This window comes from Pocillopora damicornis, chromosome 11 (genome assembly GCF_964200805.1).
Source record: "Pocillopora damicornis chromosome 11, jaPocDami1.2, whole genome shotgun sequence".
Classification (NCBI taxonomy): domain Eukaryota; kingdom Metazoa; phylum Cnidaria; class Anthozoa; order Scleractinia; family Pocilloporidae; genus Pocillopora; species Pocillopora damicornis.
In genome coordinates, this window is record NC_142680.1 from 10,505,153 (window position 1) to 10,521,171 (window position 16,019).

General features: G+C 38.1%; 4 protein-coding genes across 4 annotated transcripts; all 4 read left to right on the plus strand.

Moving 5' to 3' along the window:
* Positions 1 to 267: 267 nt before the first annotated feature.
* Positions 268 to 1,798, plus strand: LOC113665026 (HMG box-containing protein 5-like). The gene has a single exon (XM_027180680.2). The coding sequence runs from the start codon at positions 349 to 351 to the stop codon at positions 1,195 to 1,197; it is 849 nt and encodes a 282-aa protein (XP_027036481.2). The 5' UTR covers positions 268 to 348; the 3' UTR covers positions 1,198 to 1,798.
* A 2,827-nt stretch (positions 1,799 to 4,625) lies between these two features.
* On the plus strand, positions 4,626 to 5,962 carry LOC113665022 (transcription factor A, mitochondrial-like). Its single transcript, XM_027180674.2, has one exon. The coding sequence runs from the start codon at positions 4,626 to 4,628 to the stop codon at positions 5,445 to 5,447; it is 822 nt and encodes a 273-aa protein (XP_027036475.2). The 3' UTR covers positions 5,448 to 5,962.
* Positions 5,963 to 7,269: 1,307 nt separating this feature from the next.
* On the plus strand, positions 7,270 to 10,386 carry LOC113665014 (uncharacterized). The gene is made up of 3 exons (XM_027180667.2): positions 7,270 to 8,795; positions 9,185 to 9,278; positions 9,832 to 10,386. The coding sequence occupies exons 1-3, from the start codon at positions 8,204 to 8,206 to the stop codon at positions 9,974 to 9,976; spliced, it is 831 nt and encodes a 276-aa protein (XP_027036468.2). The 5' UTR covers positions 7,270 to 8,203; the 3' UTR covers positions 9,977 to 10,386.
* A 1,149-nt stretch (positions 10,387 to 11,535) lies between these two features.
* On the plus strand, positions 11,536 to 14,994 carry LOC113665016 (potassium voltage-gated channel protein Shal). Its single transcript, XM_027180669.2, has 2 exons — positions 11,536 to 12,949; positions 13,831 to 14,994. Exons 1-2 carry the CDS (start codon positions 11,847 to 11,849, stop codon positions 14,015 to 14,017), a joined length of 1,290 nt encoding a protein of 429 aa, XP_027036470.2. The 5' UTR covers positions 11,536 to 11,846; the 3' UTR covers positions 14,018 to 14,994.
* The last annotated feature ends 1,025 nt before the right edge of the window (positions 14,995 to 16,019 follow it).

The window sequence follows — 16,019 nt, forward strand, 5'->3', positions numbered from 1 at the left end:
AAACAAAACAATAATTTCTGTGTAAAAGTTGGAATTAGACGCAATTTCGGAAAAACGTAGTTCCCCATAGCAAGAACATGTTAAAAAGATTGAAAAGACTAATCCCTCGTAGGTTCTTCGTATTCACAAAGAAATAAGATCAGAATATAGAATACTGATAAAGAATGTTTTGAGGCTAGTAAGTCATTAAATAACAATAAAGATAAACCTCCTAGTGCAATAATTATGTAAAAAAACTGTATACTGATTCGCATAATTAGCTGGTCTGTTTGAAAATTGACGCAATAATGCCTGACTATTTCATTGCATGAGCTAAATATTCGCACACAAGTTTCAGTTAAGCTTAAAATGAGTTTAACTCGCTGTTTTACAAGTAAAGCACCAGAAAGGTGGTCCATTCGACAGTTAGTCACCGCTAGAGCGATATTGGTTCGTACATTCATCAGTTATAACCACTCGGCAGTAAATTTGGTTATGACAAAAAATCCATCGGTTGCTATTCGGTGGATATCTCGTGGCACGAGACGTTTCGCTGTCGATAAATATTCGGACAAAATACTTAACGCAATGCCAAGCAAGAGCAAAACTACGTTTGAAAGTAAAAGGAGAGCATGTACAAAAGAAGAAGCGACTGTTGGTGGTTTGCTTCCAGAGCTTCCAAGCAAACCTCCAGGACTGTTTGGTTTATTTGTGTCAGAGAATTATTCCAAAGTTCAAGGCGATGTTGCTTCAGGAAAAAATCCCACTGAAATTTTGACACATTTGTCCATGAAATGGAAGACTCTTTCGAGTGCTGAGAAAGCGGAATTAAAACATAGACACGACGTTTTGAAAGAGGAATACAAACGGGAAGTCATGAATTTGTGGAAAGGACTGAACACCGAGAGGCGAGTTCTTCTGGAGAAATTACAAGGTCTAAAATTACGACAACTCGCAAATTCAAGGCAAGAACTCCTAGGATACCCAAAGAAGCCTCCATCTTCCTTTCTGCTTTTCGTGCAGAAAAACACAGATATTGTGAACGCTTCGTCTGTGATTGAGCGTACGAGGAAATTGGGTGAAAAATGGAAGGAAATGTCGGCCAATGAAAAGGAGGTATTCTTTATGGAAAGCCTAAAAGCGAACGAACAATACCTCCACGACGTGGTTAAATGGAAAGAAAAGTACCCTGATGCCGCTTCAAAAGAGAATATCTAGTTATAATGTTTTATTGTGCTGTACTGTGAGTGATGAATGATGAATATTTAAGAGTCTCCTGCTTTCAAAATAGCGTTCTTACCGCTAGCAGTCGTTACAGCAAGTGAACTGAACACCTATCGCAGTAATCTTTCCTCTATTTTGATTGTTTTAGAAGCTGAACCTGACATTCGAATTCATATTTTATCAGCTGTATGAAGAGGTTCCGCCGGAGGATTTTTGTATGGCAAACTTTTTATGGAGCATAATTCAAACGTCCTTGCGTGTAGTGTCCATAGCATATTTGATGGTTTGTTAATATTTTAAAGGTTGAGTAGAAGGGAACTTCCGGCTAACTTTATCTTAGGTATGTTCCTCTTGAAAATATAGAATATGTACACTGCAGGCATGTTAACTATCAACATCCTGAAGGTTATATTTCGCTTGTAGAATTCATCAACTTCAATCGTGTCGCCTCGGTTGCAATTAAGGATGAATTATAAACGATTGGCGATTGCAGTCGGTATGTTTAACACACATTTCCGCTCTTAAACTACTTCCTCAGTGCAACTTACTCACCGTGTTAAGGCCTAAACCACCTTTTACTGGTTGCACTTTCAATATCATCCTTGTTCACAAAGAAAGGTTCCATTTGGCTAAGATCAGTACTACCAAACGTTTCTTCCACATATCCAACAACTGAATGGAACTTTGAAGGCCAACATAAAATAAAGAGACCCGTTCGTGAGGCTACTGGAAAAAAAGAACGAAAGTTTGTTGCGATCTTTTTTTCCGAAATGAGTTTTAAATTCGCAACTTGAGCTATTGACAAAACCTGCACAGTGTGTAACCGCGTAATGTACGTACTAAATGTTTTGCTTTGTATTGATAAGATGCTAATTTGAAGAGCTCCATAATCTACATCAAGCTCCATTGGACCGAGTTGTCTATAATGGTGTCTTTTGTCCTTGCTCTTACATGAAATTACTTTAAGGTTCTAAACATGTCTCTTCACATACTCCATGGATGGGTATTACAAGGTACATGAAATTTGGTTTTATTAATTGAAATGATAATATAAATTGGCCACGGAAACTTTAGAAACCCTTTGCGGTGGTTGATTTAAGTTATGAACTCATTTGAGAGAACCAAATTAACTTATAACAGAGATTAATCTGTTCAAATTTAGCTTGCATTGTGGGCACAGTTGGGTCTCTAGTGTGAGAGAAGTACAAACCCGCTCGTTATAGGAAAATTTCCCAGACGTATAGTAGCGATATTTGTTACACATAGAGAAAACAACCGATAGAACAACGTAATTTGTTCCATTTGTACTGTTTCAGTCAAGACAAGTCGCTGTTATACTGCGGGGAGGCAAGTTTCAGTGGCAATACATCTTTTTTTGTGGTTATTTTAAGCTTGTTTAGTTGTTTACTTGACACGAATAGCCTATTGTTTTTTTCTATCGAGTGTCGAAAAACCGACACCAAAGTGACTGCAACTTCCTATTGGAACAAAGGTTAATTATTAACCATCGCTAACCAATGAAGCTACAAGTGAAAACCGCAGGCAACCTGCTTGAAGCGCGAGAAAACGATTTTATTTTGCATTTGATTGGTTGAAATAGTGGCGTGAGTTTTCTAGATTAATCACAGAGCGAGGTTAAACAAAGTCAAAGCAATCCAGGATCAATCAATTGAAAACTAGGGTCGTAGAACTAATGTTGGCGATAATATTCTGTTATTTTGGAAACATATATTTATCTTGGAAAATTAACTTTTAAGATGACCATGAGAGAAAACACGATTTATTCTTGTTTTTACTATCTTAGAGATGATAACGACGGTCAAAAGGGTTGGTGACTTTGTTTAATAACCGGTTATGTACTATATTCGTGGGAAGAAACCGCTGAAGATTAGCCATTCACAGAAATGAGGATTTTTTTTTGCTATATTGCACATACAAGAGAGAAATCTTTGATAAGAAATATTCATGTGTCATGCATTAACAGGTCACGTCGAGAGGGAAAACGTGGCAAACCAGAAGACTGCTTTCATTCTGCGTATAACACTATTTCCCTGAAGGAGAGGGAGTGCACACGAAGTAAAGGGAGATTTATCAAAAGGAAATGCATCGCGTTAAAAAAATTATATATAATCGATTGCCAAAACGTTGACACCTTATATGCATAATCCATGAAAGTGTGACTCAACAATTCAAAAGGAAACGTTTGTAGAGCTACATAAACATCGCTTAACACTTGCAAAATATTTAGTTCTGATAATTTTTGTTCCTCAGGAAAACGTGGATGACTTCTATCAATAACCACGTGCACCTAATCGTAACTTTCACGTACATGTGTACCCGTAAAGCTTTTGGGTCTCATCTTTCATTGCTAACGCTTTTTAGGTATTAAGATTTTTGAAATCGAGTGTATTTGTATACGTGAAAATTGCTTCTTAACCCTTTCACTCCTAATATCTCATTAGTAATTCTCCTAATTGTCTGTTACATAATTCTTGTGATGTTAGATCAGAGAATTTGGTACTGGATCAACTAATAATCCCCTGGTTAATATTGTTCTTTATTCTCATTTCTCGTCTGCTTGATATTGTATCGATATTGTGAGAACAATTTCTGCCTTGGCCACTCATGGTCCTTATTCCTACTTGCAGACCAACATTGAGAGGGGCAGAGAGGGGGAGATAGTAGTTGTGTCTGGGAGTGTAGATAAAATGCCAAGGATTATCGACTTTTACCTCTAGACATCAGATCAGTTGTTTAATCAGATGATAAAGATGACGCCGATTCAGATCGGTTAACGAATTTTCAGGGATAATCGGTTTCCATCTAGCTAGATGAGAAGTATTTAATTTTGCCTGCTTCTGCAAGCGTCAGACACGTAACAAGTTTAGTATTTAGATTGTATACCTGATTTGGTGACCTGAATGCGACCCCTTGGACAATGAAATCTTCGTGGGAAGATTTTACTTGCCTGGAGGCGATGATAGGCATAATGGCCACAAACAAAAGAATAATTTCTGTGGTTCTTTCAAAGAGCTCGAAAAGCGTCATTTTATCTCTTATTCTATTGCTGCCGATTAAACATCGTAGCCAGCGTGTAAAAGTTGGAATTCAAAACAACTGTATGCTCCAGATAAAATTAATTCTCTACGGCAAGAACACGTTGAAAAGATGGAGAAGACTAATCCGAACTAGATTCTTCGTATTCACAAAGAAATAAGATCAGAATATAGAATACTGATAAATAAAGAATTTTTTGAGACTGATAGGTTATTGAATAACAATGAAGATAAAGCTCATTGGACAGTAGCTACGTTGAAAAAAAAACTGATTCGCATAATTAGCTGGTCGATTTGACGTAATGATGCGAACCGATTTCATTGCATGAGCTAAATATTCGCACACAAGTTTCAGTTAAGCTTAAAATGAGTTTAACTCTCTGTTTTACAAGTAAAGCACCAGAAAGGTGGTCAATTCGACAGTTATTCACCACTAGAGCAAAATTGGTTCGTACAATCATCAATTACAACCACTCGCTAAAGAAGCCATCGGTTGCTATTCAATGGATATCTCGCGGCACGAGACGTTTCGCTGTCGATAAATATACGGACAAAATACCTTACGCAATGCCAAGCAAGAGGAAAACTACATTTGAAAGTAAAAGGAGAGCATGTAAAGCAATTGTTGATGGTTTGCTTCCAGAGCTTCCAAGCAAACCTCCAGGACTGTTTGGTTTATTTGTGTCAGAGCATTATTCCAAAGTCCAAGGTGATGTTGCCTCAGGAAAAAGTCCCACTGAAATTTTGACACATTTGTCCATGAAATGGAAGACTCTTTCGAGTGCTGAGAAAGTGCAATTGAAACACAGACGCGATGTTTTGAAAGAGGAATACAAACGGGAAGTCATGAATTTGTGGAAAGGGCTGAACACCGAGAGGCGAGTTCTTCTGGAGAAATTGCAAGGTCCAAAATTACGACAACTCGCAAATGCAAGGCAAGAACTCCTAGAATACCCAAAGAAGCCTCTATCTCCTTTTCTCCTTTTTGTGAAGAAAAACGCAGAAACTGTGAACGCTTCGTCTGTGATTGAGCGAACGAAGATAATGGGTGAAAAATGGAAGGAAATGTCGGCTGATGAAAAGGAAGTATTTTTTATGGAAAGCCTAAAAGCGAACGAACAATACCTCCACGACGTGGTTAAATGGAAAGAAAAGCACCCTGAAGCCGCTACAAATGAGGATATCTAGTTATAATGTTTTTTAATGCTGTACTGTGGGTGATGAATGATGAACATTTAGGAGTCCCCTGCCTTCGTAAGTGACATACTTTCAAAATGGCGTCCTTACCATTAGCAATCGTTATAGCAAGTTAACTGAACACTTGTTGCAGTAATCTTTTTTTTACTATTATTTTGATTGTCTTAGAAGCTGAACTTGACATTCAAATTCATAATTTATCAGCTGTATTAAGAGGTTACGTCGGAAGATTTTTATCTGGCGAGCTTTTCGTTGAGCATAATTCAAACTTCCTCGCGTGTAGTTTCCATAGCATATTTGATTGTTGTTGTTAATATTTTGGGTAGAAGGTAATCTTCATCTTACTTTATTCTATGCATGTTCTACTTGAAATTGTAGTACATGTACTTTGCAGGCATTTTAACTATTAACGTCCTGAAGGGTATACTTAGCTGGTAGAATTTATCAAGTTCAATCTTGTTGCCTTTAGTTGCACATAAGAATGAATTATAAACGATTGGCGATTGCAGTCGGTATGTTTAACACACATTTCCGCTCTTGTACTACTTCCTCGGTGCAACTTAATCACCGTGTAAAGGCATGAATCACCTTTTATTGGTTGCACTTTCAATACTACTCTTGTTCAGGAAGTAAGGACCGTTGGGCTAAGATCAGTTACTACCAAACGTTTCTTCCACATTCGATGCAAATATCCAAAGACTGAATTGAACTTTGAAGGCCGACATAAAATAAAGGGACCTGTTCGTGAGGTTACGGGGGAAAAAGAACGAAAGTTTGATAGCTCATACCTTTTTGTTGCGATCTTTTTTCGAAATTAATTTTAAATTCGCAACTTGAGCTATTGACAAGACCTACAAAGCGTGTAACCGCGTAATGTTCGCACAAAATCTTTTGCTTTGTCATGATAAGATACTAATTTGAAGAGCTCCATAATCTCCATAATCTACATTAAGCTCCATTGGAACAATTTGTCTATAATGGTGACTTTGGTCCTTGGCACTCTACATGATATTACTTTAAGGTTCTAAAAATGTCTCTTCTCAGACTTCATGGATGGGTATTACAAGGTTAATGAAATTTGGTTTCATTAATTAAAATGATAATATAAATTGGCCACGGAAGTTTTAGAAACCCTTTTCGGTGATCAATTTAAATTATGAACTCATTTGAGAGAACCAAATTATCTTATAACAGAGATTAGCCTGTTATATTATTAGATGAAAAGGATACTGTATGCTGAGTGGACTTGACATACATCACCTTTTACATCGCCTTTGGGCTTCCCTTATCCCCAAGTCTGTTCATATTTAGCTTGCATAGTGGGCGCAGTTAGGTCGTTAGTGTGAGAGGAATACAAACCCGCTCGGTATAAGAAAATTGCCCTGACGTATAGTAGTAATATTTGCTACACATAGAGAACACAGCCAATAGAACAACGCAATTCGTTCCACTTGTACTATTTTCAAGACAAGTCGCAGCAATAATACTACGCGGAGGCAACTACCAGTGACAATTCATCTTTTTGTGTGGTTATTTCAAGCTTGTTTAGTTGTTTACTTGACACAAATAGCCTATTGTTTTTTTAAGTATTTTTTTTAATTGAGTGCCAAAAAATCGACACCAAAGTAACTCCAACTACTACTCGGAACAAAGGCTAATTATTAACCATCGTTCACCAAAGAGGACTCAAAGTGACAACAGGCAACCTGCTTGGAGCGCGACAAAACGGTTTTATTTAGCATTTGGTTGATTGAAATAGTGGCGTGAGTTTTCTAGAAACCTCTTTGACTAGTGTTGTTGTAAACTCAGCACGGTACAATCTGAAAATAATCATCAAAAGTATTTATTACTTGAAGGATCTTCTTGGTAAAAATATTGCAAATGTTAAGTTTGACTAAAGAAAGGATAAGCTCCTTTAGATTTGAATACATTCTTCATCTATACCTTAGTTTAAGAAAAGTTTGCAACAATATGTTAAATAGATTTTATGCGTATTGGTTTTAGTTTAAAATGCTGCTAACAACTCATACTTTGAGGGAAAAATGATGAAAGGAAACTTGAATTAGCAATTTAGTCATAAATTTTCGTTAGTGCAAAATTTCCCTTTTGTAGGGCCATGGGGAACGACTCCTGAGTGCTTGTGGTGAGTGCAAGATGTTAATTTGTTTCGTCTAGTATACGATTATTTAAAAGCTTTGAATTCAAACATAATATCTCACATGGTTACTAAGTGGTCAGCACCTTGTTAATCAGACTCATTGGAAATATCTTAGTATTCTCTGATAATGATGCTCTTATAATTTTGCAACTTCTTCAATTTTTGGATTACTTTCTTTCCATCATACTCTCACTTTGCTTCTTTGCTTATGGAAATTCCTCACCTGTTAAATAGATATTTAAGTGTATTTAGCCGAGAAAGATTTCTATCAGCGTAGTTTTTCTGCCGCTTACATTACCCTGTTAAGAGAAAAAAAAATAATTACCACTGTGTCTGTTTAAAGAGATACCTGTATTGACTTCGGTCTGGTTTTGAATATGGTAATCTAAGTAGTAGACTGACACAATTAAATGCTACACGCTCGGCTTTACCACCTGCTAAACGATGAAATCTAACAATTTGATTGGCTGAGAAATATCAACTAACATAAAGCATTTTACGACCCATTAGGTCTGTTTTTAGGCATTCGCAAAGTGATTTCGAATTAGGAAGCGAATAGCAATGAATATTTTGTGAAGGAATAAGTTTTATGGAAGAAAACGACCCAAAAAATTTTAGAGTTGTCGAAGAGTCTGAAGATGAGATTTACGAGAAGATAAAAGAATTGAGGACTTGTCTTACCGATGCCATCGAGGAAAATGACCGAGAAGCCGAAGCGGACGCCTTGAGTTTTCTTGGCCTTGCCTATTATAAACTGGGAAATTATGCAACTTCGAAGGAATACCATGGAAAACATCTCTCCTTATCACAAGAATTAAAGGATGAAAAGGGCGAGAGAAGAGCCCAAAGTAACCTAGGATGTTTGTATAAAATTACTGGTGACTTAGAAACGGCGAAAGAGCATTTTATAGCAGCTTTGAACATCGCGAAGGAACGAGACGAAAAACGACCGTTGGCAAAGATCTATAATAATCTTGGAAACATTTATGAGCTTGAAACGAACTACGAAGAAGCGCTTAACTGCAACAAGGAGAGGCTTGCAGTTGCCAAGGAGCTAAATGACCAAAATGGCATTGGAAAGGCATTGGCGAATTTGGGAAATTTAAATCACGTGGTTGGAAATCTTAAAGATAGTATCACATATTACGAAGAAATGCTCGACATACTGAGAGCCAAGCTTAGTAAGTTTTTTATTCATTTCATGATGAAGAATTGTATCCAGTTCCACCGCACTCAATTCATACTTCAGGTGAATCTATTAAGAAGTTATTTGTTCCTTGCAATTTTATGGGGATTGTTGTCTTCGGATAATTGTAGATGTCATTCGGCCTTTCATTTCTTGAATTTATTTCATGTGACAGAAAGAGACCAATGCGACGGTCACTTTCCGCGTAATTTTAAAAGAGATTAAGGATCTCATGCAATACTTTTTTAACCTACTTTGAGTGTTTTCCATGCAGCACATCACACTATTAATTTGACGACCTTTCGTCGCTTTGAGTACTTAAAATAATTTCAGAACATAATCGATTTAAAAGACATATTTATATCTTCTTTATATTCATATCAGGAATCCTTGACACTCTAGCTGAAGAGGAAGAATCAAACTCAGAAAATGAAGACGATTTTGTTGACATCGATATGGTGGCGCTACAAGTTGCCGCGTAAGTATCACTGGAAGAAAGAACCAAAGGGGATATTGATGCGTGGGGGAATAAGAATTATTTTCCAACAAAAGGGTCGTTATTGTTTGAAAATTGCACGTGTCATATTTATTTAATGTCGGATTATTATCACTGAGACACACAGACTACATCCAGAGTTCCCTTCGACTTTCCCTGATCAATCGATCATATGACACGTAGCGCAAGGTAGGTTTTCGGAAAACGTGCAATTACAGATAGAAACACCCACATAAACGCAAGTAAGTGGGACTCAATGGATCTTGCAAAAGGAAATAACGGTGGCTGGAGAGTTCCCAATAATCTTATGGCACCCCCATACCCTTCCCCCCACCCCCTACTCATTCTTTTGTTATCACAGCGCGAGCGATTCAAGCCTGTCTGAAATACTCAAAGCGTTGTCATTTTTAAGTTTCTTAATGTATCGAAACAAGTCTTACTGCAACAATCGAAATATCTCTGTAGGCACAAATTTTGCGAGCTACATACGAATTAAAATTATTTTGAGCTGTCTTTTTTTTTTCCCTATCTTCAGGGACGTAAAACAAAAAATGGAGGATCAAAGACGTGAGGAAGAGCAGGCGCGAGGCGCCGTCAAAAAGAAACGAAAATTTAAAAATCCTTTCAAAAGGAGACCAAAAACACGTGAAGAAAAGATTGAAGCATGGTTAGAAAACTAACCATGATTTTTTTTTCTTCGTAAATTTGTATGAGACGATGGAAGTGACTGAAAAAACGTGCCATTGATATCTTTTGTTGAAGAAAACGTTGGATGAAAGTTGTAAACCTAAGCTTTTCCCACAGTAGATGAAAACGACGAATCTGATAAATTTGGAATCAAACGTCACTTCGTTTAAAACTGTGTGCAGAGTTTTTTAAACAAGCTGCATAAAGCATCTATCGTCCATATTGCGCATTGAATAAAAAAGAGAAACGAGACCGTACCCCGTACCCTTTTCCTTCGTAATTGACCCCGGTAAGCTCATGCTTCTATCCTTTGGCTTATGAAAACAACAAACACCACCAAGTTGCTGGATTGTCGCAGAATAATATGAGTTATTAGTTTTATGAATAAAAGGCATTTACGTTATCAGTAGATGTTATCTATGGTCTTAATATTAGTTATTAATTTCATTATTGCGAATTTTTGAACAAGCGTAAAAAGAAAGATGTCTTGATATTTAGAAGTTTTGTTTTTGGAGGTACCAAGACTACCAGAAACTATCTTTCTTTTAACGACATCAGGGTTAAAAGAGATTACGGAGATTATTAATGACCAGTTTCAAGCGTTTTTCTTCATTTCTCGGGATCAAAGCGGGCCATCCCAAGTCAATAGGAGGGTGCGTGTCGCCCTTTAAGCCCAAAGAAGGTAACTTATAAAATTCCCGAGATACTGCGAGCGCCCTCATTGTTCAAAAACCTATTTGACCGATAAAAAAATAGAAAACTATAACATTTTAAGTTTATTGTATGAAAGCAATAGACTGCATTTCCTATCGACTTATCAACATGATAGATAACCCGCTTGGGATGTTGGCAGAACACTCGGGTTATTACGTCGGTAGTCCGATAGAAAGTGAGGTCTGTTACTTAAATAATGTCCTTCTGAGTTTTAAAAGATGGCCTGACATTACGCTTTTTTCCCACAGTATTTTTATTTGCGTTATTTCAAGCATGCAGAGATTTTCACAACAACGGAAGTCGTAAATAATAGGGTCTGTTCTCGGCACAATGCATATTAAATGAACCGCTTTAAGCAGGTGGGATGCTCGCTTTTCTTTCGCTGAATTCGTAATTTATAACGTCTAAGCTTATCCACAGGGGTGTTTGTAAACACGGAGATCAATTCGTATAACTTGCTTCTTCCCAATTTTATTTTGCGTGAAGCTGTACGTTACCACAGATTAGAACAAACTCAGGATCAATTATCTATCCAATTTAAAAGTCAGAATTTTCTCCTTTATTTTTTGCTCACCGAAAAGAACACTTTGATTGGTGAAATAACCGAGAAGAAAATGTAATAATTAGGAAGATGGAAACTCGCGTAAATCATATCAAGATACAATATTTTTTGTTAGGGATGCTGTGTTGCAGTTTTGTGTTGTTTAATTTTTTTACAAGTTTGTCACCATTTCTTTACACGTGGTTAACAATTTTTGGTGCAAACGGTGCAGGTACCCGTATCCATCTTATAAATACATAAACAATCAAACGAGACAGATTCACAAAGCGGTGCTTCTCTTTGATTAAATCCCCCTTAGAATTGCATCTTATTTATTCCTCATCGCGAACTTTCTACCAGCCCTCAAATGCGTAACGCTATTGTCGGTTAAGATTTATTGGGCCTCTCAGTCCACAATGTCATTGTTAGGCGCAATTATCTACGCCGATGTTTATGTACGTATTAACAATTTAGTGTACGTTAATGAGTCTCTGTTTGATAACTCTGCGTGTTACGGGTTTCTTTAGTTAGAAGACGCCAATTTTGCCGACACAGTTAAGTTGTCGTGCAATCGTAATTGATCAAATTTACTGATAACTCTAATCGCGATGTCTTCCAAGGACAAACCCGTGAATGACTTGGAAAATTGGCTCCCCCTCGGAGAGGTGGGTCTTGTTGGAATTTCGCCGGTGTTTAAAAAAAAACCGTTCAGTATTCTTCATCGAAAGCAATTAAAGGACAAGAGAATCGTTCTCAATGTGAGTGGGAGGAAGTTTGAAACTTGGGACTATACTCTGAAGAAATACCCTACAACTCTATTAGGAAGCAGTGACCGAGAATCCTTTTACGACTCACAGCGAAAAGAATACTTCTTTGAGCGGGACCCTGGCTTTTTTCGTCACATTTTGAACTATTATCGTTATGGTAAACTTCATTTTTCTCTGGAAGAATGCGGCGAATTTTACGAAGACGAGCTTGATTTTTTTCGTATTCCAACTGATGCTTTGGGTTTGTGTTGTCTCGAGGAATACCATGACGCGAATTCTGCTGTGTGTCGAAGAGATTTGCCGTCAGAAGTTGAAGCGATTCACCATGAGTGTGTTCCTCAGCGTAGAACCTGCAGACAGCAACTCTGGTTGTTGTTTGAAAATCCGCAATCTTCAAAGACAGCTAAAGTTGTGTACTACATAATTGGAATCGCCATTATTTTAAGCATCGTTACAACCATAACAGAGACGATACCCTGCGGTGGAAGAACATGTGGTGAAGAATACAAGCAAGCTTTTCAATACGTCGACGGCACTTGTGTTGTGGTCTTAACACTGGAGTATTTACTTCGCTTGTTCGCTGCGCCTCACAGGTGCAAATTCGTGAAAGAATTTCAAAGTATCGTAGATCTTGCGGCGGTTATTCCATTCTACCTCGACATTGGGTTAAAAAGCGCCGGTGATTTCGATGCCTTAACGATTCTTCGTGTCTTCCGTGTATTCCGCGTGTTTAAAATGTCTCGGCATTCCACGAGACTTCAAGCGCTAGGTTCATCGATAAAAAATTCATCCTCAGAACTGGGATTTATTCTATTTTCGTTTGGACTGGGTGTTATTATTTTTGCCACCGCTGTGTATTATGCTGAGAAAGAAGTCAAGGGAACAACTTTCTCTAGCATCCCGGACAGTATGTGGTATGCTATTGTTACTATGACAACGACTGGGTAAGTCAGTGCTCTTTGTGGTTTGTTTGTAGGGCTAGGGATGGGGAAGAACCTCTAAAAACTTCCTTGACTTTTTTTCACGATTAAGAGATAATTTCGATCAGGGAATGAGTAATTCGTTCGATGAACTCCTTTTCAATCTTTCTTTCAAGATAAGTATCACTGAACAACTGTTACAAAAAAATGGGAGAACGAGCAGCAATAATTTTAAAAACTTTGGAAGCACGTACTTGTAATTTTTGTTTGTGAGTCCATCGTTAAAGAGTAGATATCGATCATCGATTACCAAATCGAAATGCTATCGTAGCTCATCCGTTTTTTTCGGGAAGATCTACACACAATCGATCGAATGCTGCAAATTTTGGTCACGTCACATATGGTGTGTTTTCGCCTCCGACGAAAATACTAAAACAAAACGCTGAGGAGCCCAAATAAAGTTATCCCGGGAGACTAAATATCTTCATTCAGGTCTGAAATAATAGCTTTAGATCGAGCGATTGCCTTTGAAATAAGACCTTTCGTGAGAAAAGTCCCTTGGCTTTACTTTGTCCCGATGGGAATAAGCCTAATAACTACATCCTGTATAAATTATGAGAAATATTAAAAGCTTTGATATGCGTGACGTTTACGACACAAGATACACAAGGGCTCCTTACCAACTGCTTTAGGCGGACACTAAGAGAAAAAAGTTTCGATGAATTTTGAAAAATTGAGTCTTCGAAATATTCTTTTGAGAGAGTAGAAATCGAGAAATTTCAGAATTAATTTCTTCTGTTTGCCGTAAACTTTATGCTAACATCCTTATGACTTACTTGTACTTCACTCAGTAGGGAGACTCTCCACGCGGCATCATTTAATTGTGCGAATTTCTTCCTTAACAGCTATGGTGACATGTCACCGGAGACAGCGATTGGCCAGATCATGGGAAGCGTGTGTTGTTTAGTGGGCACCTTGGTCATTGCATTACCTGTGCCAATCTTGGAGATGAAAATGAAACTAGTACAAAAAAAACCTGCTGGTGAAGAAAACAACGAAGAACAAAATAGCGGACAAGATGGAGAAGCGTGACTCAATTCATGATTGTTTACAACCTTAAAAGTGCAATCTCATTTTTCGCGCTCGTTTTCAGCTTTTTTCGAAAAAAACCAGGCTTGGGATTGTTTTCATGACCAGTTGCTCCGCATTAACCATCCATACTACTGAGACACGTTGAACGTGGAAAAGAGTTTCCTGGAAAATAGTTAATGATTCAAGATTAAGATGACAATCAAAGAGAGGCAGCGAGCAACCCCACATAATTCATTTATTCAGTGCTTTTATAGTCAACTTTTACATAAATTAATATGATTCGTAGCCAGGAACGATAGAGAGGGAGAGGAGCGCCCTCCCTTATACGCATAATTATAGTAATTACTGAAATATATATCCTGACGTGAAGTTCCGTTTTGAATTAATTCTGTGAAGTAATTACCACCTGAATGCTCTGGAAAAAATTTAGACCTACAGTCGGCGACAGAATTGTTGACGCATTGACCTTTTCAACTTCCTATTACTTCGGTTTTATCTCCTCTCCCGTTGTTGAGGTGACCTCTTCGCCCAATTTACCCCCATCCCCCCACCAAAAAAAATGTTGTATCGTGACTCCATAACCTTTTAGCCACATACTGTACTGTAGAAGCAACATTGAATGGGGATTGGGGCCTTGTCAATGACTTAGAGTGTGGTAGACACTAGAGTGTTATTCTATACATAAATAGGACTGTTCAGACATAATGTGTCAACCAATTTTTACGCTCATTGCAGAACAGACGACATAATTTGGTTGTGACTTGTGTAACTGTCACGGTAATTTCCCTTTAGGGCGAAAAGTGGACCAAGAAAAGAGCGAGATATAAATAATTATAGACAGGATATAACACAGATGATAATACTTCATAGCTTTGTGAAATACTCAATCACAAGTCTAGTTGTGACAAACTTACCTATTGCCTCCATGGGAAAGCACGGACTACTGCTTAAATTGAATAAAGATCGACGGCAGAAAAGAACATATACTGCTGACGCGCTTGTGTAAGTGCATGTTTGTATAGCAACTTTAAATTTCAGTCACCCTTAAATCTAAGATCTAAGATGCAAGGCAAAGAGGTTATCTCTTGCTAATGGAACTTAGTGGACTTAAAGCCCACACTGATATTTATTACTGTCACAAGTCATACAAACTCAGTAGGCTTTTTCTGAACTGTTCTCAAGAACGGAGTGTACAACAAGGGAGCGATAAGCAAAAGGGCAAAAGCGGAAAGTATGGTTAACACGAGACCTGAGTTTGGCTTGGCTTAAGACTGCCAGGCGGACTATCAAAGTCAGACTGATGCACTGTTTGTGGGTGATCTTGAGGTAGGCAAGGCGCTTTACAAGGGAAAAATCACGAACTTCATAGAATTTCTCGGTGCAAGAAAGGAAGCAGAGACGATCGGACAACTGCTGGGTGTTCAGCCTTTGCTAGGAGAGCGTGCCACGAGAGAGGTGGTACTTCAGGCGATTTATCCAGTGAGTCTAATTCGTGTCGTTGCACATGGTAACGCCGACACAGGCGAGATTGCCCTTTTGCCTTGTCATACTGCTAAAAGTGCTTCAGATGAAGAAGGCTACCTTTTGAGGATCTCTGATATTTCAGAAGTTAAAGTACGAGTTAAACTGGTGCTACTCAGCTAATGTCACAGCGGCAATTTATCCAGTGATTCTGATTCGTGTCGTTGCACATGGTAACGCCGACACAGGAGAGATCGCCCTTTGCCTTGTCCTACTGTTAAAAGTGCTCCAGATGAAGAAGGCTACCTTTTGAGGATCTCTGATATTTCAGAAGTTAAAGTACGAGCTTAACTGGTGCTACTCAGCTATTGTCACAGCGGCGTGGAGAGAACAAAGTCGAGGGAGTCATCGGAATTACTAGAGCGTTCTAAGCGTCTGGTGCACGATCGTTGTTGGTGACACTGTGGGTAATTGAAAATGAAGCAACAGAGCAGTTCATGAGGCGTTTATAGAGACACCTTGTTGACGGATTTAGTGACAA